This window comes from Haliotis rubra, unplaced genomic scaffold, assembly GCF_003918875.1.
Source record: "Haliotis rubra isolate DU_JTF1 unplaced genomic scaffold, ASM391887v1 Scf1350, whole genome shotgun sequence".
Classification (NCBI taxonomy): domain Eukaryota; kingdom Metazoa; phylum Mollusca; class Gastropoda; order Lepetellida; family Haliotidae; genus Haliotis; species Haliotis rubra.
The window spans coordinates 108914-136253 of record NW_025765282.1 but is presented as its reverse complement, the minus strand read 5'-3'; the positions used below and the strand labels follow the sequence as shown (position 1 = coordinate 136253).

Genomic DNA, 27340 nt, shown 5'->3' with positions numbered 1-27340 from the left:
TTTCTTATGTGTGGATGGTTTCATGTAACTTTCTTATGTGTGGATGGTTACATGTAAAATTCTTATGTGCGGATGGTTAGATGTAACTTTCTTATGTGCGGATGGTTACATGTAACTTTCTTATGTGTGGATGGTTACGTGTAACATTCTTATGTGTGGATGGTTACATGTAACTTTCTTATGTGTGGATGGTTACATGTAACATTCTTTTGTTGGGATGGGATGTAACTTACATGGTTAACTTTTCTTATGTGTGGATGGTTACATGTAACTTTCTTATGTGTGGATGGTTACATGTAACATTCTTATGTGTGGATGGTTACATGTAACTTTCTTATGTGTGGATGGTTACATGTAACATTCTTATGTGTGGATGGTTACATGTAACTTTCTTATGTGCGGATGGTTACGTGGAGGTGTCTGGGTTGTGGATGGGTTGTAAGTAATCCTCATCGATGATTTCGGCATACACTGTTTCGACATTGTTGGACGCTGGGCCGGTTGTGTCTTCTGTGTCATGAGCAGGATTTGACACACCCATGTAGTCATGTTCATTTGTCTTAGGTTCAAATCCTTCATATGTATTCGTGATGGATCCGAAACTGGCAGGGTGGCTGGTAGGGTTGACCACTGGACCGGGGAAGACGGCTGACGGAAGTGGCTTCATTATTGGCGGCGAAGAAACACGCTTTCGTTTACTAAAACATATAATTCAAAATGAGTAGGAATTGACCAGTTATAAACAACCAGTTACAGGCATACCCACCAGCTGGCTGTCCCAACTATCCCTTGTCCCACCCTTGCGTTTGTATCAAATACCAAATACATCTTGTCCCACCCCTCTGCCTGTTTCACATATCCCTTGTCCCACCCCTCTGTCTGTCTCACATATCCCTTGTCCCACCCCTCTGTCTGTCTCAGATAATCCTTGTCCCATCCATTCCTCGCCCCGTCTGTCTGACATATCCCTTGTCCCACCCCTCTGGCTCACTCACCCATCCCTTGACCTTCCCCTCTGGCTGTCTCATTTACCTAGTGTCCTACCAGCACGGATTCAAATGGTGGTCACAACGACTTCACCGTTTTCTAAGAAATCAGGGGCCCGTTTCACCGAGCGATCGTAGCGCTAAGGTGATCGTAACTCCCATACACTAGCGCTACGATCGCTTTGTGAAACGGGCCCCAGATTATTTAAGAGTTTAGTCAACTCACAGTTTGAGCACCAGCAGGACGATGACAACGACCAGGATAGCGAAGCCGAGGAGGACCCCGCACACAACTCCAGCTATGGCGCCTGAACAACAAGATGAATATACAACATATAACATTGAGTAAGGGTGCTTGAACAACATATAACAGTGTATAAAGGTGCTTGAACAAGATATGGCAGTGTATAAAGGTGCTTGAACAACATATAACAGTGTATAAAGGTGCTTGAACAAGATATGGCAGTGTATAAAGGTGCTTGAACAAGATATGGCAGTGTAACAAGATAAAGGTGGCGCAGTGTATAAAGGTGCTTGAACAAGATATGGCAGTGTATAAAGGTGCCTGAACAAGATGGCTGTGTATGGCAGGTGCTGTATAAAGGTGCCTGAACAAGATATGGCAGTGTATAAAGGTGGCAGTGCTTCAACAAGATATGACAGTGTATAAAGGTGCTTGAAAGGTGCTTGAACAAGATATGGCAGTGTATAAAGGTGCCTGAACAAGATATGGCAGTGTATAAAGGTGCCTGAACAAGATATGGCAGTGTATAAAGGTGCTTCAACAAGATATGACAGTGTATAAAGGTGCTTGAACAAAATATGGCAGTGTATAAAGGTGAATACGCATGATAAAACGTATAACAGTGTATAAAGGTGCTTGAACAAGATATGGAAGTGTATAAAGGTGCTTGAACAACATATAACAGTGTATAAAGGTGCTTGAACCAGATATGGCTGTGTATAAAGGTGCCTGAACAAGATATGGCAGTGTATAAAGGTGCTTGAACAAGATATGGCAGTGTATAAAGGTGCCTGAACAAGATATGGCAGTGTATAAAGGTGCCTGAACAAGATATGGCAGTGTATAAAGGTGCTTCAACAAGATATGACAGTGTATAAAGGTGCTTGAACAAGATATGGCAGTGTATAAAGGTGCCTGAACAAGATATGGCAGTGTATAAAGGTGCCTGAACAAGATATGGCAGTGTATAAAGGTGCTTCAACAAGATATGACAGTGTATAAAGGTGCTTGAACAAAATATGGCAGTGTATAAAGGTGAATACGCATGATAAAACGTATAACAGTGTATAAAGGTGCTTGAACAAGATATGGAAGTGTATAAAGGTGCTTGAACAACATATAACAGTGTATAAAGGTGCTTGAACCAGATATGGCTGTGTATAAAGGTGCCTGAACAAGATATGGCAGTGTATAAAGGTGTCTGCAAACATATAATAGCGTGTTAAGGTGTCTGTACAACATATAACGGTGTGGAAAGGTGTCTGTACAACATATAACTGTGTGTAAAGGTGAATATACAACATATAACAGTGTGTAAAGGTGTCTGTACAACATATAACGGTGTGGAAAGGTGTCTGTACAACATATGACAGTGTATAAAGGTGTCTGCAAACATATAATAGCGTGCTAAGGTGTCTATACAACATATAACTGTGTGTAAAGGTGTCTGTACAACATATAACGGTGTGGAAAGGTGTCTGTACAACATATGACAGTGTATAAAGGTGTCTGCAAACATATAATAGCGTGCTAAGGTGTCTATACAACATATAACTGTGTGTAAAGGTGTCTGTACAACATATAACGGTGTGGAAAGGTGTCTGTACAACATATGACAGTGTATAAAGGTGTCTGCAAACATATAATAGCGTGCTAAGGTGTCTATACAACATATAACTGTGTGTAAAGGTGTCTGTACAACATATAACTGTGTGTAAAGGTGAATATACAACATATAACAGTGTGTAAAGGTGTCTGTACAACATATAACAGTGTGTAAAGGTTTCTGTACAACATATAACTGTGTGTAAAGGTGTCTGTACAACATATAACAGTGTGTAAAGGTGTCTGTACAACATATAACAGTGTGTAAAGGTGTCTGTACAACATATAACAGTGTGTAAAGGTGTCTGTACAACATATAACAGTGTGTAAAGGTGAATATACAACATATAACAGTGTGTACAGGTGTCTGTACAACATATAACTGTGTGTAAGACGTATACAGCTTGTTAGTTAAGGCGTAAATACAGCATGTTCCACTGTAAAGTCCCGAGTATGTACAAGACTGGATGTGAAACTCATAAGTCAATATGTTGCCGTGAAGACTGTTGAATTAGCGGGGTGGTGACTCTAACCAGAGTATGGGTTATCATATGTGGAAGTATTATGTTACCGAGGGATACAGCGGGCTCTCGTTGGCTGCCATCTTCAGATCCTGCACTGGTCACCGTGGTTGTTGCCATCGTCTTTGTCGTTCCGGCAAAAGCAGCTGTAACACATGTATATTGTTCGTTATGTTCAATCACTGCGGGCGTCATCTGTGAATGCTGTAACCTCAACCATATTCTAATAGGATAACTGACAAGTCAATCAGAGGTTTCAAATCCCAGTAACACCCTGAAGTGCAGGGGTTAATGTTACACGACCCATGTATATTCTATCACTCATACTGCCATGACCCAACTAACTACCTCTGAAACAGCTGACTGAGACAACCATAACGGGCATATTGGTGTCAGCTGCAACTGGTGGAAATTATTGGCCTTTCTTGATAAAGGAATGAACTATATTTTGTTAGCATCCTCTGGTGTTTCCCAGCCATGAATCAGATCCCCTTGCCCGACTGTCTGGCCATGAATCAGATCCCCTTGCCCGACTGTCTGGCCATGAATCAGATCCCCTTGCCCGATTGTCTGGACATGAATCAGATCCCCTTGCCCGACTGTCTGGCCATGAATCAGATCCCCTTGCCCGACTGTCTGGCCATGAATCAGATCCCCTTGCCCGACTGTCTGGCCATGAATCAGATCCCCTTGCCCGAGTGTCTGGCTATGAATCAGATCCCCTTGCCCGACTGTCTGGCCATGAATCAGATCCCCTTGCCCGACTGTCTGGCCATGAATCAGATCCCCTTGCCCGACTGTCTGGCCATGAATCAGATCCCCTTGCCCGACTGTCTGGCCATGCTTAGACACATAGCAAGGAGCTATTGAAATAGATCAAAATTTTGATATGAATTCAATATTCCTACTTTCTGTTTCTCTGTAGTACTCGGATCAAACTCATTTCGGCCAGAAATACCGAGAAGCTAGATCAGTGCTGGTATTTGACTGCTATACCTCGAGTGACCAACATTACGACTACAGTCGGTACAGACGCTTCTCAGGCGGTATGATACAAGTGCTGGTATTTGACTACTATACCTCGAGTGACAAACACATTACGACTACAGTCGGTACAGACGTTTCTCAGGCGGTATGATACAAGTGCTGGTATTTGACTACAATACCTCGAGTTATCAACACTTAGCGGGTACAGACGTTTCTCAGGCGGTATGATACAAGTGCTGGTATTTGACAACTATACCTCGAGTGACCAACACATTACGGCTACAGTCGGTAGAGACGTTTCTCAGGCGGTATGATACAAGTGCTGGTATTTGACTACTATACCTCGAGTTATCAACACTTTGCGGGTACAGTCGGTACAGACGTTTCTCAGGTGGTATGATACAAGTGCTGGTATTTGACTACAATACCTCGAGTTATCAACACTTTGCGGGTACAGACGCTTCTCAGGCGGTATGATACAAGTGCTGGTATTTGACTGCTATACCTCGAGTGACCAACACATTACGGCTACAGTCGGTAGAGACGTTTCTCAGGCGGTATGATACAAGTGCTGGTATTTGACTACTATACCTCGAGTGACCAACACATTGCGGCTACAGTCGGTAGAGACATTTATCACGTAATGGAAGGTGTTATCGGTGCAATAAAGCAATCTGATAATCTTGGTATCCAAATCCGATAACTATGCGAATTACGTCAATCCACGAACTACTTTCTCAAAACTCCATACGTTGCATGCGAATCCTAAAACGTTGATGACACTTGATTGATGACGTCGTCGCGAGTTTACACTGCGTGGACGAGTTTGTAAACAAAAATGGCTGCCCCCATTAACAAAATTAGTGATTCTGTAAGAATTGATGACAGAGGTCCTGGAGTCGTTACTACAGTAAATGACTTTGGAAAACATGAAACGGAGCACTTCGTTCAAATTGATGGTACGAATTATGAGGCACGAATGAAAGGCGACCGTCTAAGAAAGGTACCAACCAAGGATTTCGATCTATCGATCACAACAAAGAAGACGATGAATCGATTCCGTCAGGTATCAGAAACTGAACTTGATGAGGTAATTACCCGCATTGAAAATAGAAACACTACCAAGAAAACCCTGCCTGATTTTGTTGTTGTTTTTAGAGAGAAAGATCTTATTTTAGGCATGAGTTATGTTTGCACTGTATTAGCGACTTGTCACAACCATATGCCGCCGTCATGAACGACCTTCACCTTGGTGTACCGCTAAGTATTCTTACGTGAATGCTCGATTCTCTTCATATATAAATTCACGTACGATTTGCTTTTTATAAAAGTAATTTTAAGAATGACATTATATGATAATGACATTATTAACCTCGGTGGGTTTCCGTATCATTAAGATCATATATTAGGAATAAAAAAATATGTATTATTATCGATAAAGACTCGCATAATACAATTTTTATTCCTGTTTTTATTCCTAAGATATGATATTAATGACACGTAAACACACGAGGTTAATATTCTCTATTTATGAGGCTGCATGATACAAGTGCTATCCGCTAGCCCATGGGCAGTACTCACTAGATGGTGCACCAGCTGGTGTTGTTGCTGTTGCCGTTGTTGTCGTTGTAGTCGATGGTGATCTTGTTGACGTGTCTAGACAAACACAGATATACATTTGAAGAAGAGTTCGGTGTTCCTCTTGGTTACAAGGTTACAGGTTAAAATCTGTTTTGCCATAAACTGCGCACCATACTGTTCAGGCGTATTTGTTGGCGTAAACAGCCCACCATACTTGTGGCCTGACAGGTACATCCTGGCCTTTGGCACGTGCAGTCCCTGCACATGTTGTTGAGGTAGGTCACATGACCGCCCTCTATAAACACTGTATGTGCCACATGTATGTTAGATGAATGCTTGTTGTGTGGGAAATGTGGAAGTGTTGTATTTAACAGAGCAGTAAGTTGTTCACTTTGATCATATTGTGATTTGATAGAATAGATTGTATTGAACAATTAAGATTGGGGTACAAAACTGACATGGTCTGTGTGACGGCACACCATGCCGGACAACCTTTACTTATTGAATTTATCCACAGGTTGCTTCCCCAATAAACACGTCAGCCAGTGCTCGGACTTCTGTACTTCCTGTACTACTGCGGGGTAGCCTAGTGGTTAAAGCGTTCGCTCGTCACGCCGAACACCAGGGTTAGATTCCCCACATGGGTACAATGTGTGAAGCCCATTTCTGGTGTTCCCCGCCGTGATATTGCAGGAATATTTTAAAAGCGGCGTAAAACCAAACTCACTGACTCTGGACTGGAAGTGACACACTGATGCTAGGAATTATAACACTGTTAACATACCATTATTGTTCAGTTTATTCTGCATTCATAAGCAGAGTTTACTTTATTGGCTTCTTGTAACTGCCAATACTTCTAGACACGTCTAGCCATTAGTAGACCTTTCTAGCCATTACTAGACATTTCTAGCCATCTTTAGACATTTCTACTTATTACTGGACATTTTTAGCCATTACTAGACATTACTAGCCATTACTAGACATTACTGGACACTTTTAGCCATTACTAGACCTTTCTAGCCATTACTGGACAATTTTAACAATTACTAGACATTTCTAGCCATTACTGGGCATTGTAGCAGTCACTAGACATTTCTAGCCCTTGCCGGACATTCTTAGCAGCTACTAGACATTTCTAGCCATTACTGGACTTTTTTAGCCATTACTAGACATGTCTAGCCATTACTAGGCCTTTCTAGCCATTACTGGACAATTTTAACAATTACTAGACATTTCTAGCCATTACTGGGCATTGTAGCAGTCACTAGACATTTCTAGCCCTTGCCGGACATTCTTAGCAGCTACTAGACATTTCTAGCCATTACTGGACTTTTTTAGCCATTACTAGACATGTCTAGCTGTTACTAGACCTTTCTAGCCATTACTGGACAATTTAACAATTACTAGACATTTCTAGCCATTACTGGGCATTTTTAGCAGTTACTAGACATTTCTAGCAGTTACTAGACATTTTTAGCAGTTACTAGACATTTTTAGCAGTTACTAGACATTTCTAGCCATTACGTCGTCTATACAACACATGATCGAGCAAAGAGAACACTGATGCATTAGTATCGTATTGACTGAAACGGCGAAGGCTGTACCATATACAGTGATGTTCTCAGTTCGGTAATACGCCAGGATCACACATGGACGGTAATACGCCAGGATCATACAGGGACGGTAATACGCCAGGATCATACAGGGACGGTAATACGCCAGGATCATACAGGGACGGTAATACGCCTGGATCATACATGGACGGTAATACGCCAGGATCATACAGGGACGGTAATACGCCAGGATCATACAGGGACGGTAATACGCCAGGATCATACAGGGACGGTAATACGCCAGGATCATACAGGGACGGTAATACGCCAGGATCATACAGGGACGGTAATACGCCAGGATCATACAGGGACGGTAATACGCCAGGATCATACAGGGACGGTAATACGCCAGGATCATACAGGGACGGTAATACGCCAGGATCATACAGGGACGGTAATACGCCAGGATCATACAGGGACGGTAATACGCCAGGATCATACAGGGACGGTAATACGCCAGGATCATACAGGGACGGTAATACGCCAGGATCATACAGGGACGGTAATACGCCAGGATCATCATACAGGGACGGTAATACGCCAGGATCATACAGGGACGGTAATACGCCAGGATCATACAGGGACGGTAATACGCCAGGATCATACATGGACGGTAATACGCCAGGATCATACATGGACGGTAATACGCCAGGATCATACATGGACGGTAATACGCCAGGATCATACAGGGACGGTAATACGCCAGGATCATACAGGGACGGTAATACGCCAGGATCATACAGGGACGGTAATACGCCAGGATCATACAGGGACGGTAATACGCCAGGATCATACATGGACGGTAATACGCCAGGATCATACATGGACGGTAATACGCCAGGATCATACAGGGACGGTAATACGCCAGGATCATACAGGGACGGTAATACGCCAGGATCATACAGGGACGGTAATACGCCAGGATCATACAGGGACGGTAATACGCCAGGATCATACAGGGACGGTAATACGCCAGGATCATACAGGGACGGTAATACGCCAGGATCATACAGGGACGGTAATACGCCAGGATCATACATGGACGGTAATACGCCAGGATCATACAGGACGGTAATACGCCAGACTGCTACATGGACGGTAATACGCCAGGATCATACAGGGACGGTAATACGCCAGGATCATACAGGGACGGTAATACGCCAGGATCATACATGGACGGTAATACGCCAGGATCATACAGGGACGGTAATACGCCAGGATCATACAGGACGGTAATACGCCAGGATCATACAGGGACGGTAATACGCCAGGATCATACAGGACGGTAATACGCCAGGATCATACATGGACGGTAATACGCCAGGATCATACATGGACGGTAATACGCCAGGATCATACATGGACGGTAATACGCCAGGATCATACATGGACGGTAATACGCCAGGATCATACAGGGACGGTAATACGCCAGATCATACAGGTAATACGCCAGGATCATACAGGGACGGTAATACGCCAGGATCATACAGGGACGGTAATACGCCAGGATCATACAGGGACGGTAATACGCCAGGATCATACAGGGACGACGGATAATACGCCAGGATCATACAGGGACGGTAATACGCCAGGATCATACATGGACGGTAATACGCCAGGATCATACAGGGACGGTAATACGCCAGGATCATACAGGGACGGTAATACGCCAGGATCATACATGGACGGTAATACGCCAGGTTCATACAGGGACGGTAATACGCCAAGATCATACAGGGACGGTAATACGCCAGGATCATACATGGACGGTAATACGCCAGGATCATACAGGGACGGTAATACGCCAGGATCATACAGGGACGGTAATACGCCAGGTTCATACATGGACGGTAATACGCCAGGATCATACATGGACGGTAATACGCCAGGATCATACAGGGACGGTAATACGCCAGGATCATACATGGACGGTAATACGCCAGGATCATACATGGACGGTAATACGCCAGGATCATACAGGGACGGTAATACGCAAGGATCATACATGGATGGTCAGAAAAACGGCAACGAATGACTATGAAACTGCAACATTTTTATATCAGCGAACTTTGACCTCTACTGCGCATGCGTAGAAAAGGTATTGAATATGTCGAAGTAATTGCTGTCAAGCATTTCATACGAATGGAACGTAAACCAAACAAGTGTGCAATGCAGGCTCTTCCTTGTTGATCCTGTTTTAGCGATTTAAAGTTGCTGTTTTTACTGTTTCAGTAGCGAGGTATTATGTTGCTATTTCCATGTTTAATGTGGACTTTTCAGCGTTTTCCTGCACAGTGGGAAAGTTTTTTGTGGTAGGCCTGAAATTGTTGCCATTAATAGTTGCGCGTCAAGCTGTTACAGTCATGACATTGTGGTTAGTATCGGCGCAATGCAGACATATCACGTGACATTGTTTCTCAAGACGATGAAGTTATTGATCAAACACGAAACATACATAAATACGAACATGAAAAACATGATACACTGATACCCGTTAAAGCCACAAATGTCTGCCAATCAGATAACAGGAAACATCAACATCATCAACATAGCTCATCCCATCCTTCCATCCTCTCCCTTCCAGTCTTTCTCCTTCCGTCTTTCTCTCTCCCTTCACTCACTCACCCTTCTCTGGCCTGATCATCGACATCAACACTGATAAACACATCAACACTGATAAACACACCAACAAGCACGAACCAACCCTTTCGCGGTATTGTGACTCTTGTATCTGCTTGTGTAGCAGGGCGTGGAGTCATCCCACAGATGACATCCTTACCTTGTCAGTGTAGCAGGGCGTGGAGTCATCCCACATATGACATCCTTACCTTGTCAGTGTAGCAGGGCGTGGAGTCATCCCACAGATGACATCCTTACCTTGTCAGTGTAGCAGGGCGTGGAGTCATCCCACAGATGACATCCTAACCTTGTAAGTGTAGCAAGGCATGGAGTCATCCCACAGATGACATCCTTACCTTGTCAGTGTAGCAGGGCGTGGAGTCATCCCACAGATGACATCCTTACCTTGTCAGTGTAGCAGGGCAGGGCATGGAGTCATCCCACAGATGACATCCTTACCTTGTCAGTGTAGCAGGGCATGGAGTCATCCCACAGATGACATCCTTACCTTGTCAGTGTAGCAGGGCGTGGAGTGAGTCATCCCACAGATGACATCCTTACCTTGTCACAGATGAGTCATCCTGACATCCTCCTTACCTTGTCAGTGTAGCAGGGCATGGAGTCATCCCACAGATGACATCCTTACCTTGTCAGTGTAGTAGGGCGTGGAGTCATCCCACAGATGATGGATCCTGATATCCTTGTCAGTGTAGATGACATCCTTACCTTGTCAGGGCGTGGAGTCATCCCACAGATGACATCCTTACCTTGTCAGTGTAGCAGGGCGTGGAGTCATCCCACAGATGACATCCTTACCTTGTCAGTGTAGCAGGGCGTGGAGTCATCCCACAGATGACATCCTTACCTTGTCAGTGTAGCAGGGCGTGGAGTCATCCCACAGATGACATCCTTACCTTGTCAGTGTAGCAGGGCGTGGAGTCATCCCACAGATGACATCCTTACCTTGTCAGTGTAGCAGGGCGTGGAGTCATCCCACAGATGACATCCTTACCTTGTCAGTGTAGCAGGGCGTGGAGTCATCCCACAGATGACATCCTTACCTTGTCAGTGTAGCAGGGCGTGGAGTCATCCCACAGATGACATCCTTACCTTGTCAGTGTAGCAGGGCGTGGAGTCATCCCACAGATGACATCCTTACCTTGTCAGTGTAGCAGGGCGTGGAGTCATCCCACAGATGACATCCTTACCTTGTCAGTGTAGCAGGGCGTTGAGGCGACATCCTTACCTTGTCAGAGTCATCCCACAGATGACATCCTTACCTTGTCAGTGTAGCAAGGCGTGGAGTCATCCCACAGATGACATCCTTACCTTGTCAGTGTAGCAAGGCGTGGAGTCATCTCACAGATGACATCCTTACCTTGTCAGCTTGCTGACGTGGCAAACCTCTTTGGTCATGTGGACTTCGAATCAGAAGGGCCATGGTTCGAATCCCAGCTGTGACTCGGACATTATATGGCCGTTACACTTGCATGAATAAACCACATGTCTCGTGTATTTCAAACATCTGCGTGTGGGATGTATCGACTTGTCAGCTACATTCCACATCACGACACCGGTCCTTACATGCTCCCCTCTTACTATCCTTGTGAAATATATCCTCCCCTCCTTCCTATTTTTGTGACATATATCCTCCCCTCCTTACTATTCTTGTGACATATATCCTCCCCTCCTTACTATTCTTGTGAAATATATCCTCCCCTCCTTACTATTCTTGTGACATATATCCTCCCCTCCTTACTATTCGAGTGACATATATCCTCCCCTCCTTACTATTCTTGTGACATATATCCTCCCCTCCTTACTATTCTTGTGACATATATCCTCCCCTCCTTCCTATTCTTGTGACAAATATCCTCCCCTCCTTACTATTATTGTGACATGTATCCTCCCCTCCTTCCTATTCTTGTGACATATATAATCCCCTCCTTCCTATTCTTGTGACATATATAATCCCCTCCTTACTATTCTAGTGACATATATCCTCCCCTCCTTACTATTATTGTGACATGTATCCTCCCCTCCTTACTATTCTTGTGACATATATCCTCCCCTCCTTCCTATTCTTGTGACATATATCCTCCCCTCCTTACTATTCTAGTGACATATATCCTCCCCTCCTTACTATTATTGTGACATATCTTCCGAACGATACCTAGGTGTAGGGAAAGTACATACAAGTGATATTCAAGAGGCATTTGGTAATTTTACCCGACGACGGCTTCAACGTGGACGTTGTCGGCCTGGTTCCGCTGATGCATCTACCGCCTGTCTTGTCGCAGACCTCGTTCACGTTGATGCAATTGCAGCGACTGCTGCACTGGTCCCCAAACCAGTGGTCCCCGCACACTGAAAATATGGAAACAATCTACATGTGGTCCCCGCACACTGAACACATAACCAACAATCTACATGTGGTCCCCGCACACTGAAAACATGGAGACAATCTACATGTGGTCCCCGCACACTGAAAACATGGAGACAATCTACATGTGGTCCCCGCACACTGAAAACATGGAAACAATCTACATGTGGTCCCCGCACACTGACAACATTGAACCAACTACATGTGGTCCCCGCACACTGAAAACATGGAAACAATCTACATGTGGTCCCCGCACACTGAACACATAACCAACAATCTACATGTGGTCCCCGCACACTGAAAACATGGAAACAATCTACATGTGGTCCCCGCACACTGAACAACATGGAAACAATCTACATGTGGTCCCCGCACACTGAACACATAACTCAACAATCTACATGCACACTGAAAACATGGAGACAATCTACATGTGGTCCCCGCACACTGACAACATGGAAACAATCTACATGTGGTCCCCGCACACTGACAACATGGAAACAATCTACATGTGGTCCCCGCACACTGAACACATAACCAACAATCTACATGTGGTCCCCGCACACTGAAAACATGGAGACTCTCCACACATTGAAAACATTCAGACTATCTACATGTGGTCCCCACACACTGAACACATAACCAACAATCTACATGTGGTCCCCGCACACTGAAAACATAACCAACAATCTACATGTGGTCCCCGCACATTGAAAACATTCAGACTATCTACATGTGGTCCCCACACACTGAACACATAACCAACAATCTACATGTGGTCCCCGCACACTGAAAACATAACCAACAATCTACATGTGGTCCCCGCACACTGACAACATGGAAACAATCTACATGTGGTCCCCGCACACTGACAACATGGAAACAATCTACATGTGGTCCCCGCACACTGAACACATAACCAACAATCTACATGTGGTCCCCGCACACTGAAAACATGGAGACAATCTACATGTGGTCCCCGCACACTGACAACATGGAAACAATCTACATGTGGTCCCCGCACACTGAAAACATGGAGACAATCTACATGTGGTCCCCGCACACTGAAAACATGGAAACAATCTACATGTGGTCCCCGCACACTGACAACATGGAAACAATCTACATGTGGTCCCCGCACACTGAAAACATAACCAACAATCTACATGTGGTCCCCGCACACTGACAACATGGAAACAATCTACATGTGGTCCCCGCACACTGAACACATAACCAACAATCTACATGTGGTCCCCGCACACTGAAAACATGGAGACTCTCCACACATTGAAAACATTCAGACTATCTACATGTGGTCCCCACACACTGAAAACATTCAGACTATCTACATGTGGTCCCCACACACTGATAACATTCAGACTATCTACATGTGGTCCCCACACACTGATAACATTCAGACTATCTACATGTGGTCCCCACACACTGATAACATTCAGACTATCTACATGTGGTCCCCACACACTGATAACATTCAGACTATCTACATGTGGTCCCCACACACTGATAACATTCAGACTATCTACATGTGGTCCCCACACACTGATAACATTCAGACTATCTACATGTGGTCCCCACACTGATAACATTCAGACTATTTACATGTGGTCCCCACACACTCAAAACATTCAGACTCTCAACATGTGGTCCCCAAACACTGAAAACATGGAGACAATCTACATGTGGTCTCCACACACTTGAAACATGGAGACACCACACACTGATACACACTGAAAACATTCAGTCAATCTACATGTGGTCTCCACTCACTGAAAACATGGAGACTCTCTACACGTGGTCTCCAGACACTGAAAACACTGAAACAATCTACATGTGGTCTCCACACACTGAAAACATGGAAACAATCTACATGTGGTCTCCACACACTGTAAATATTGAGACTATCTACATGTGGTCCCCGCACACTGAAAAGATGGAGACTCTCTACACGTGGTCTCCACACACTGAAAACATGGAGACTCTCTACATGTGGTCCCCACACACTGAAACCTTTGAACCATGTGGGAACTATAGATGTTTATTTAACGTTTAATTATATATATACATTTATAAATCAATTCTAGTTTATCTGTCGCAAAACAGGTACAAAGCAGTTCGTGTTGAAGGTGACTGTAGACAGCAATGTGAACATCACCACACCTGTCAGCCTCAAGTTGTGGTTGTGCAGTGTTACCGGCCCCGTAATGTACCTGGCATAATGCTTGTGACGTCACTGCTGTGTGATAGCCCTGTTCGATGTGTGCAGGAAGTCGCCATTTTCCCATCGGTAATACTTTGTTGTGATGAGGAAATACTTCACCAACTCAGCCTGATAGCTGGGATATGTCTGATAGCTGCCATGTGTGGTGTAGCTGGACCCTGGAGGCAGCATCGTAAGGACTTAATGCACGTAGCGTCCAGAACAGCGCCACTTGCAAACATCATGAGGAGGATATGGTATTAAAAGCCTATGTAGGTCAGGTGGTTGTTGCAGGACAGTTTCCTCTGACGTTGTGTACAGTTCAGATATGAGTGACTTGTGTAAAGGTGCTGACTCAATATGTTGTGTACAGTTCATGCATGCATTGTTTAATGACTGTGTTAGATGTTACCGGAGTTGAAGTTGACTAAGGCTTAGTCTCTGAATATATCTAATTTTGATAGTAACAAACAAGCCCATTTATATTGATAAGGAGCCCTAGGGAGACCAGAGATTCAGAACCTGAGGAAATCTAGACTTGCTTTATTTAGGGCTTTAGCACTGCAGAGAGAGCTTGGCAGTAGGGAAATTAATGTGGTTCAGGGACTGTGAGACAGACTAGAGTTGAATCTGAAACTGCTGTTGGCGGTTAACCTCGCCAGGTAACAGGTCTATCATGGCGGAGGGTGAAAACAGTAGTTTAGAATCTGACTATGAAACTGATTACGAGAAGATTGGGCAGTCATCAGAAACCTTTGGCAACCGACAAAATCTCAACATTACAAGTAACAAAACATATATTGGAAGATTTTTCAACATTTCCCGTGCCAAATCCGTTACAATCAACCAAAATGTTCACAAGAGTAGTGCGGCAGGCCGTACATTTGACGAGGTGATTCATGGCACGGCAGTGTCACTCAGTAATGGAAACACGCGTGCAGAGCGCACAGGGGATGGCTATCAGCATGGCTTGTGTTTCGTTAGTGAAAACAGTTCGCATGACAAAGCCGTGCATTTTAGAATATTGGAGACATTTGAGGGGAAACACGGAAAATTCAGACTTGGATTCTTGAAAAAGGACCCGAATTTCCTCCACAATACTTCCGTGTTGCAGAAGCCATTGCTCAGTGTTAAATCGTGTGATGATTTCATAATTTGTGAACCTTCGATGGACACGTGCGCATACCCCAATGCTGTGATATATTTCTCCTTCTCAAATGGAAAGATCACATTCTGTTCAAGTAAGGATGATAAACAAGAGTTTCCATATAAGCACAAGCCAGACACAGAGGTCACGCACATGTGGGCTTTCATTGAACTCCTTGGCCAGGTAACATCGGTAGAAGTCGTGAACAACAGATTCCACGATGTACACGGCTGCAACATCACTACAACGGAAACACGGGCCGCTCGTGGATCTACTTCCTCCAGTCTGGGGACCAAGGGAGGGTACGTGTGTTTTACACAGACACCAGTAGCACCTGGAATGGAGGTGGAGTTCAAGCTAACCAGCGTTCAGTTAGCAGCCTCGGGTCACATGCGGGTTGGTCTGTGCACAGATGATCCAGCAATAATTCCTGTAGACACAATACCAGCCAGCGTCACACGAGACGACCGATTCCGAACCATAGATCTGGGAAGTGAAGACGCTACCTGTCAGAACGTTATCAGTCTTGTGCCAGTTGAGCAGAACTTGTGTGTGTACGTGAATAACACCAAGCAAGTGGGCTACATTAACATTGGTGACAAATCTTACTGTCCTGTGCTGGAACTGTTTGGGAACACCAAGTCAGTGGAGGTGCTGGCAAGTGCTCCCTTCAGTGAGCCGCAAGTTGTAAGTTACACAGAAGAAGTGGACACAGTGACCAGTCCAGCGGTGGCCGAGCAGGTGTCGGCCTTGTTGTCAGTGTGGCTACAGAGTCACGTAGTGGTGAACCACATCAAGTCGGTAGCAATGGCTATAGCATGTTTGTTGGACACATACAACCCATGTGCGTGCTGGAACAGGTTGGTTGATGCTACGGCATCTGTGGCTTCCTATGTCGGTCTGGCTGAATATGTGTTTATGGTTGAGGTCGGGAATGCACCCAGCGTTGTAAGAGCCGACGCAGCCAGAGTGATTGACGTAGTTGTTAACTTTGCATCAACAGTTGGTCAAGTCAAGGAAGCAGTTGGAGGACTCACTGGGACGAATGACAAGTTGCAGCTTCTCCGGTGCATCGTGGGAAAACTTCCACGATACGACATCCGGTATCCAAAGACAACAGCGAGTAGCCCTCCCGCACCGTCACCATTCTTGTTGAACCTGTCTTGTTTGCCGACTGATGTCGATGTGTGTGGGAACTGGATGAAGCAGGTGATCGTCAAGGTCCTTCTGGATACAGCTAATAAGATCGAGGCTTCAATGAAACCCATGGAGGGTAACATCAGGAAGCTTTACACTCTCGGGATCTGAAGGTACCCCAGCAGCGGGGGATGACGTTGATGAACGGTTGATGAAGACGCTGTGGATATAACAGTAGACGAGATTTGTGCTGTACAGGAGGCAACACAATGTGTCCTCTGACCTGTCCGATTATGACGAACTGGCGTTGTCATACAAGATCATTTTTATGAACATGAACTCAGTTTGTGTTGAGAATATAATCTGAAAGACACCATTGCGTGATCGTCTGTGAGGTTGTCACTAGCTGTTTTTAATAAAGTTCATAAATAGAAAGCTGTTTGTGTTTGTCCTGCCCGTGAGAGCAAGTGTCTGGAAGGTGTTTGTGTTTGTCCTGCCCGTGAGAGCAAGTGTCTGGAAGGTGTCCCCTTGAGGCCAGTCTAGTGACTGGAAACAGGTCAATGAAGTATTACCAATAATACACCAACAGCAATAAACACATGAACTATAAATAATGCTGACAATAGTCGATAAGATGTACGCCTCACCGTGGTGGGCCTGGACAGGGTGATCCGCTGAACTGAAGGTCCACATACAGCCTCAGGCATATCCCAGCCCATATACAGCCTCAGACATATCCCAGCCCATATGCAGCATCAAACACATCCCAGCCCATATACAGCCTCCGAAACATCCCAGCCCATATACAGCATCAGACATACCCCAGCCCATATACAGCATCAGACATATCCCAGCCCATATACAGCATCAGACACATCCCAGCCCATATACAGCATCAGACACATCCCAGCCCATATACAGCATCAGACACATCCCAGCCCATATACAGCCTCAGACACATCCCAGCCCATATACAGCCTCAGACACATCACAACCCATATACAGCCTCAGACATATCCCAGACCATATACAGCCTCAGACACATCCCAACCCATATACAGCCTCAGACATATCCCAGCCCATATGCAGCATCAGACACATCCCAGCCCATATACAGCCTCCGAAACATCCCGGCTAATATACAGCCTCAGACATACCCCAGCCCATATACAGCCTCAGACACATCCCAGCCCATATACAGCATCAGACACATCCCAGCCCATATACAGCATCAGACACATCCCAGCCCATATACAGCCTCAGACACATCACAGCCCATATACAGAATCAGACACATCCCAGCCCATACACAACATCAGACACATCCCAGCCCATATACAGCATCAGACACATCCCAGCCCATAAACAGCCTCAGAAATATCCCAGCCCATATACAGCCTCAGACAAATCCCAGCCCATATACAGCATCAGACACATCCCAGCCCATATACAGCCTCAGACACATCCCAGCCCATATACAGCCTCAGACATATCCCAGCCCATATACAGCCTCAGACACATCACAGTCCATATGCAGCCTCAGACACATCCCTGCCCATATACTGCCTCAGACACATCCAAGCCCATATACAGCATCAGACACATCCCAGCCCATATACAGCCTCAGACATATCCCAGCCCATATACAGCATCAGACATATCCCAGCCCATATACAGCATCAGACACATCCCAGCCCATATACAGCCTCAGACACATCCCAGCCCATATACAGCCTCAGACACATCACAGCCCATATACAGCCTCAGACATATCCCAGACCATATACAGCCTCAGACACATCACAGCCCATATACAGCCTCAGACATATCCCAGCCCATATGCAGCATCAGACACATCCCAGCCCATATACAGCCTCCAAAACATCCCAGCCCATATACAGCATCAGACATACCCCAGCCCATATACAGCCTCAGACACATCCCAGCCCATATACAGCCTCAGACATATCCCAGCCCATATACAGCATCAGACATATCCCAGCCCATATACAGCATCAGCCACATCCCAGCCCATATACAGCCTCAGACACATCCCAGTCCATATACAGCCTCAGACATATCCCAGCCCATATACAGCCTCAGACACATCACAGTCCATATACAGCCTCAGACACATCCCAGCCCATATACAGCATCAGACACATCCCAGCCCATATACAGCATCAGACACATCCCAGCCCATATACAGCCTCAGACACATCACAGCCCATATACAGAATCAGACACATCCCAGCCCATATACAACATCAGACATATCCCAGCCCATATACAGCCTCAGACACATCCCAGCCCATATACAGCCTCAGACATATCCCAGCCCATATACAGCCTCAGATATATCCCAGCCCATATACAGCATCAGACACATCCCAGCCCATATACAGCCTCAGACACATCCCAGTCCATATACAGCCTCAGACATATCCCAGCCCATATACAGCCTCAGACACATCACAGTCGATATACAGCCTCAGACACATCCCAGCCCATATACTGCCTCAGACATATCCAAGCCCATATACAGCATCAGACACATCCCAGCCCATATACAGCCTCAGACACATCCCAGCCCATATACAGCATCAGACATATCCCAGCCCATATACAGCCTCAGTCATATCCCAGCCTATAAGCAGCATCAGACACATCCGAGCCAATATACAGCCTCAGACACATCCCAGCCAATATACAGCATCAGACATATTCCAAGATATATACAGTCTCAGACATATCCCAGCCAATATACAGCCTCAGACACATCACAGCCCATATACAGCCTCAGACATAACTCAGCACATATACAGCATCAGACACATCACAGCCCATATACAGCCTCAGACATATCCCAGCCCATATGCAGCATCAGACACATCCCAGCCCATATACAGCCTCCGAAACATGCCAGCCCATATACAGCCTCAGACATACCCCAGCCCATATACAGCATCAGACACATCCCAGCCCATATACAGCCTCAGACACATCACAGCCCATATACAGCATCAGACACATCCCAGCCCATATACAACATCAGACATATCCCAGCCCATATACAGCATCAGACACATCCCAGCCCATATACAGCATCAGACATATCCCAGCCCATATACAGCCTCAGACATATCCCAGCCCATATACAGCATCAGACACATCCCAGCCCATATACAGCCTCAGACATATCCCAGCACATATACAGCCTCAGACATATCCCAGCCCATATACAGCCTCAGACACATCCCAGTCCATATACAGCCTCAGACATATCCCAGCCCATATACAGCCTCAGACACATCAAAGTCCATATACAGCCTCAGACACATCCCAGCCCATATACTGCCTCAGACATATCCAAGCCCATATACAGCATCAGACACATCCCAGCCCATATACAGCCTCAGACACATCCCAGCACATATACAGCATCAGACATATCCCAGCCCATATACAGCCTCAGTCATATCCCAGCCTATAAGCAGCATCAGACACATCCGAGCCAATATACAGCCTCAGACACATCCCAACCAATATACAGCATCAGACATATTCCAATATATATACAGTCTCAGAAATATACCAGCCAATATACAGCCTCAGACACATCACAGCCCATATACAGCCTCAGACACAACTCAGCACATATACAGCCTCAGACACATCACAGCCCATATACAGCCGCAGACACATCACAGCCCATATACAGCATCAGACACATCCCAGCCCATATACAGCCTCAGACACATCACAGCCCATATACAGCCTCAGACATATCACAGCCCATATACAGTATCAGACATATCCCAGTCTATATACAGCATCAGACACATCCGAGCCAATATACAGCCTGAGACACATCCCAGCCCATATACAGCATCAGACATATTCCAACATATATACAGTCTCAGACATATCCCAGCCCATATACAGCCTCAGACACATCACAGCCCATATACAGCCTCAGACACATCCCAGCCCATATACAGCCTCAGACACATCACAGCCCATATACAGCATGAGACATATCCCAGCCCATATACAGCACCAGACACTTCCCAGCCCATATACAGCACCAGACATATCGCAGCCCATATACAGCCTCAGAGATATCCCAGCCCATATACAACATCAGACATATCCCAGCCTATATACAACATCAGACATATCCCAGCCCATATACAGCCTCAGACATATCCCAGCACATATACAGCCTCAGACATATCCCAGCCCATATACAGCCTCAGACACATCCCAGTCCATATACAGCCTCAGACATATCCCAGCCCATATACAGCCTCAGACACATCACAGTCAATATACAGCCTCAGACACATCCCAGCCCATATACTGCCTCAGACATATCCAAGCCCATATACAGCATCAGACACATCCCAGCCCATATACACCCTCAGACACATCCCAGCACATATACAGCATCAGACATATCCCAGCCCATATACAGCCTCAGTCATATCCCAGCCTATAAGCAGCATCAGACACATCCGAGCCAATATACAGCCTCAGACACATCCCAACCAATATACAGCATCAGACATATTCCAATATATATACAGTCTCAGACATATCCCAGCCAATATACAGCCTCAGACACATCACAGCCCATATACAGCCTCAGACACAACTCAGCACATATACAGCCTCAGACACATCCCAGCCCATATACAGCCGCAGACACATCACAGCCCATATACAGCATCAGACACATCCCAGCCCATATACAGCCTCAGACACATCACAGCCCATATACAGCCTCAGACATATCACAGCCCATATACAGTATCAGACATATCCCAGTCTATATACAGCATCAGACACATCCGAGCCAATATACAGCCTGAGACACATCCCAGCCCATATACAGCATCAGACATATTCCAACATATATACAGTCTCAGACATATCCCAGCCCATATACAGCCTCAGACACATCACAGCCCATATACAGCCTCAGACACATCCCAGCCCATATATAGCCTCAGACACATCACAGCCCATATACAGCATGAGACATATCCCAGCCCATATACAGCACCAGACACATCCCAGCCCATATACAGCACAAGACATATCGCAGCCCATATACAGCCTCAGAGATATCCCAGCCCATATACAACATCAGACATATCCCAGCCTATATACAGCATCAGACATATCCCAGCCCATATACAACATCAGACATATCCCAGCCCATATACAACATCAGACATATCCCAGCACATATACAGCCTCAGACATATCCCAGCCCATATACAACATCAGACACATCCCAGCCCATATACAGCCTCAGACATATCCCAGCCCATATACAGCATCAGATCTATAACAGCCCATATACAGCATCAGCCACATCACAGCCCATATACATCATCAGACACATCACAGCCCATATACAGCCTCAAACATATCCCAGCCCATATACAGCATCAGACATATCCCAGCCCATATACAGCACCAGACACATCCCAGCCCATATACAGCATCAGACATATCCCAGCCCATATACAGCATCAGACATATCCCAGCCCATATACAACATCAGACATATCCCAGCATATATACAGCATCAGATACATCACAGCCCATATACAGCCTCAGACATATCCCATCCCATATACAGCATCAGACACATCACAGCCCATATACAGCATCAGCCACATCACAGCCCATATACAGCATCAGACACATCACAGCCCATATACAGCCTCAGACATATCCCAGCCCATATACAGCCTCAGACACATCACAGCCCATATACAGCCTCAGACATATCCCAGCCCATAAACAGTATCAGACATATCCCAGCCCATATACAGCACCAGACACATCCCAGTCAATATACAGCATCAGACATATCCCAACCCAAATACAGCATCAGACATATCCCAGCCCATATACAGCACCAGACACATCCCAGCCCATATACAGCATCAGACATTTCCCAGCCCATATACAGCACCAGACATATCCCAGTACATATACAGCATCAGACATATCCCAGCCCATATACAGCACCAGACACATCCCAGCCCATATACAGCATCAGACATATTCCAGCACATATACAGCATCAGACACATCCCAGCCCATATACAGCACCAGACACATTCCAGTCCATATACAGCATCAGACATATCCCAGTTAATATACAGCATCAGACACATTCCAGCCTATATACAGCATCAGACACATCCCAGCCCATATACAGCACCAGACACATTCCAGCCCATATACAGCATCAGACATATCCCAGCTAGTATACAGCATCAGACACATTCCAGCCCATATACAGCACCAGACACATTCCAGCCCATATACAGCATCAGACAGATCCCAGCCAATATACAGCCTCAGACACATCACAGCCCATATACAGCCTCAGACACAACTCAGCACATATACAGCCTCAGACACATCACAGCCCATATACAGCTTCAGACATATCCCAGCCCGTATGCAGCTTCAGACACATCCCAGCCCATATACAGCCTCCGAAACATCCCAGCCCATATACAGCCTCAGACATACCCCAGCCCATATACAGCATCAGACATATCCCAGCCCATATACAGCATCAGACACATCCCAGCCCATATACAGCATCAGACACATCCCAGCCCATATACAGCCTCAGACACATCACAGCCCATATACAGCATCAGACACATCCCAGCCCATATACAACATCAGACATATCCCAGCCCATATACAGCATCAGACACATCCCAGCCCATATACAGCCTCTGACATATCCCAGCCCATATACAGCCTCAGACATATCCCAGCCCATATACAGCATCAGACACATCCCAGCCCATATACAGCCTCAGACATACCCCAGCCCATATACAGCATCAGACACATCCCTGCCCATATACAGCCTCAGACATATCCCAGCCCATATACAGCCTCAGACATATCCCAGCACATATACAGCTTCAGACATATCCCAGCCCATATACAGCCTCAGACACATCCCTGTCCATATACAGCATCAGACATATCCCAGCCCATATACAGCCTCAGACACATCACAGTCCATATACAGCCTCAGACACATCCCAGCCCATATACTGCCTCAGACACATCCAAGCCCATATACAGCATCAGACATATCCCAGCCCATGTACAGCCTCAGTCATATCCCAGCCCATATACAGCATCAGACATATCTCAGCCCATATACAGTATCAGATATATCCCAGGCCATATACAGCCTTAGACATATCTCAGCCCATATACAGCATCAGACACATTCCAGCCCATATACAACCTCCTACATATCTCAGCCCATAAACAGTATCAGACATATCCCAGCCCATATACAGCACCAGACACATCCCAGTCAATATACAGCATCAGACATATCACAACCCAAATACAGCATCAGACATATCCCAGCCCATATCCAGCACCAGACACATCCCAGCCCATATACAGCATCAGACATTTCCCAGCCCATATACAGCACCAGAGATATCCCAGTACATATACAGCATCAGACATATCCCAGCCCATATACAGCACCAGACACATCCCAGCCCATATACAGCATCAGACATATTCCAGCACATATACAGCATCAGACACATCCCAGCCCATATACAGCATCAGACACATTCCAGTCCATATACAGCATCAGACATATCCCAGTTAATATACAGCATGAGACACATTCCAGCCAATATACAGCATCAGACACATCCCAGCCCATATACAGCACCAGACACATTCCAGCCCATATACAGCATCAGACATATCCCAGCTAGTATACAGCATCAGACACATTCCAGCCCATATACAGCACCAGAAACATTCCAGCCCATATACAGCATCAGACATATACCAGCTAATATACAGCATCAGACATATTCCAAGATATATACAGTCTCAGACATATCCAAGCCAATATACAGCATCAGACACATCACAGCCCATATACAGCCTCAGACACATCTCAGCCCATATACAGCCTCAGACACATCCCAGCCCATATACAGCCTCAGACATATCCCAGCCCATATACAGCATCAGACATATCCCAGCCCATATACAGCCTCAGACACATCCCAGCCCATATACAGCCTCAGACATATCCCAGCCCATATACAGCCTCAGACATATCCCAGCCCATATACAGCATCAGACATATCCCAGCCCATATACAGCATCAGACACATCCCAGCCCATATACAGCCTCAGACACATCACAGCCCATATACAGCATCAGACACATCCCAGCCAATATACAGCATCAGACATATCCCAGCCCATATACAGCATCAGACACATCCCAGCCCATATACAGCATCAGACATATCCCAGCCCATATACAGCATCAGACATATCCCAGCCCATATACAGCATCAGACACATCCCAGCCCATATACAGCCGCAGACATATCCCAGCCCATATACAGCATCAGACACATCCCTGCCCATATACAGCCTCAGACATATCCCAGCCCATATACAGCCTCAGACATATCCCAGCACATATACAGCCTCAGACACATCACAGCCCATATACAGCATGAGACATATCCCAGCCCATATACAGCCTCAGACACATCCCAGCCCATATACAGCCTCAGACATATCCCAGCCCATATACAGCCTCAGACACATCCCAGCCCATATACAGCATCAGACACATCCCAGCCCATATACAGCCTCAGACATATCCCAGCCCATATACAGCATCAGACACATCCCAGCCCATATACAGCATCAGACATATCCCAGCCCATATACAGCCTCAGACATATCCCAGCCCATATATACAGCATCAGATATATCACAGCCCATATACAGCATCAGACACATCACAGCCCATATACAGCATCAGACACATCACAGCCCATATACAGCCTCAGACATATCCCAGCCCATATACAGCATCAGACATATCCCAGCCCATATACAGCACCAGACACATCCCAGCCTATATACAGCATCAGATATCCATATCCCATATACAGCATCAGACATATCATCAGACATATCCCAGCCCATATACAACATCAGACATATCCCAGCCCATATACAGCATCAGACATATCCTAGCCCATATACAGCATCAGACACATCCCAGCCCATATACAGCATCAGACATATCCCAGCCCATATACAGCATCAGACATATCCCAGCCCATATACAGCATCAGACATATCACAGCCCATATACAGCATCAGACACATCACAGCCCATATACAGCCTCAGACATATCCCAGCCCATATACAGCCTCAGACACATCACAGCCCATATACAGCATCAGACATATCCCAGCCCATATACAGCATCAGACATATCCCAGCCCATATACAGCATCAGACATATCCCAGCCCATATACAGCCTCAGACACATCCCAGCCCATATACAGCATCAGACATATCCCAGCCCATATACAGCATCAGACATATCCCAGCCCATATACAGCATCAGACATATCCCAGCCCATATACAGCCTCAGACACATCCCAGCCCATATACAGCCTCAGACACATCCCAGCCTATATACAGCATGTTACATATCCCAGCCCATATACAGCATCAGACATATCCCAGCCCATATACAGCATCAGACACATCCCAGCCCATATACAGCATCAGACATATCCCAGCCCATATACAGCATCAGACATATCCCAGCCCATATACAGCATCAGACATATCCCAGCCCATATACAGCATCAGACATATCCCAGCCCATATACAGCATCAGACATATCCCAGCCTATATACAGCCTCAGACATATCCCAGCCCATATACAGCATCAGACATATCCCAGCCCATATACAGCATCAGACATCATCCCAGCCCATATACAGCATCAGACACATCCCAGCCCATATACAGCATCAGACATATCCCAGCCCATATACAGCATCAGACATATCCCAGCCTATATATACAGCATCAGACATATCCCAGCCCATATACAGCATCAGACATATCCCAGCCTATATACAGCATCAGACATATCCCAGCCCATATACAGCATCAGACATATCCCAGCCCATATACAGCATCAGACACATCCCCCAGCCCATATACAGCATCAGACATATCCCAGCCCATATACAGCCTCAGACATATCCCAGCCCATATACAGCCTCAGACATATCCCAGCCCATATACAGCATCAGACATATCCCAGCCCATATACAGCCTCAGACATATCCCAGCCCATATACAGCATCAGACATATCCCAGCCCATATACAGCATCAGACACATCCCAGCCCATATACAGCATCAGAC

General features: G+C 45.8%; 2 protein-coding genes across 5 annotated transcripts in view; one reads left to right on the top strand and one right to left on the bottom strand.

Annotated features, from left to right (window-relative positions):
* Positions 1-324: 324 nt before the first annotated feature.
* LOC124267973 overlaps positions 325-27340 on the bottom strand; it is a 104339-nt gene continuing 77323 nt past the window's right edge. The window contains exons 5-9 of one of the 3 annotated variants that reach the window (XM_046702972.1): positions 12386-12523; positions 5925-5999; positions 3407-3502; positions 1210-1294; positions 325-698 (exon numbers count right to left, since the gene is read on the bottom strand). In XM_046702972.1, the coding sequence (XP_046558928.1) occupies positions 407-698; positions 1210-1294; positions 3407-3502; positions 5925-5999; positions 12386-12523 (686 nt within the window). In that variant the 3' untranslated portion in view covers positions 325-406. Of the gene's footprint in view, positions 703-1209; positions 1295-3406; positions 3503-5924; positions 6000-12385; positions 12524-27340 lie in introns of all 3 variants that reach the window. The other 2 variants (XM_046702974.1, XM_046702973.1) reach the window with 2 other exon arrangements.
* Positions 14784-17476, top strand: LOC124267972. Of its 2 annotated transcripts, none has more exons than XM_046702971.1 (2): positions 14784-15181; positions 15389-17476. In XM_046702971.1, the coding sequence occupies exon 2, from the start codon at positions 15434-15436 to the stop codon at positions 17210-17212; it is 1779 nt and encodes a 592-aa protein (XP_046558927.1). In that variant the 5' UTR covers positions 14784-15181; positions 15389-15433; the 3' UTR covers positions 17213-17476. The 2 variants fall into 2 exon arrangements, with proteins under 2 accessions (XP_046558927.1, XP_046558926.1); XM_046702970.1 differs by having other exon boundaries at positions 14784-15184; positions 15392-17476.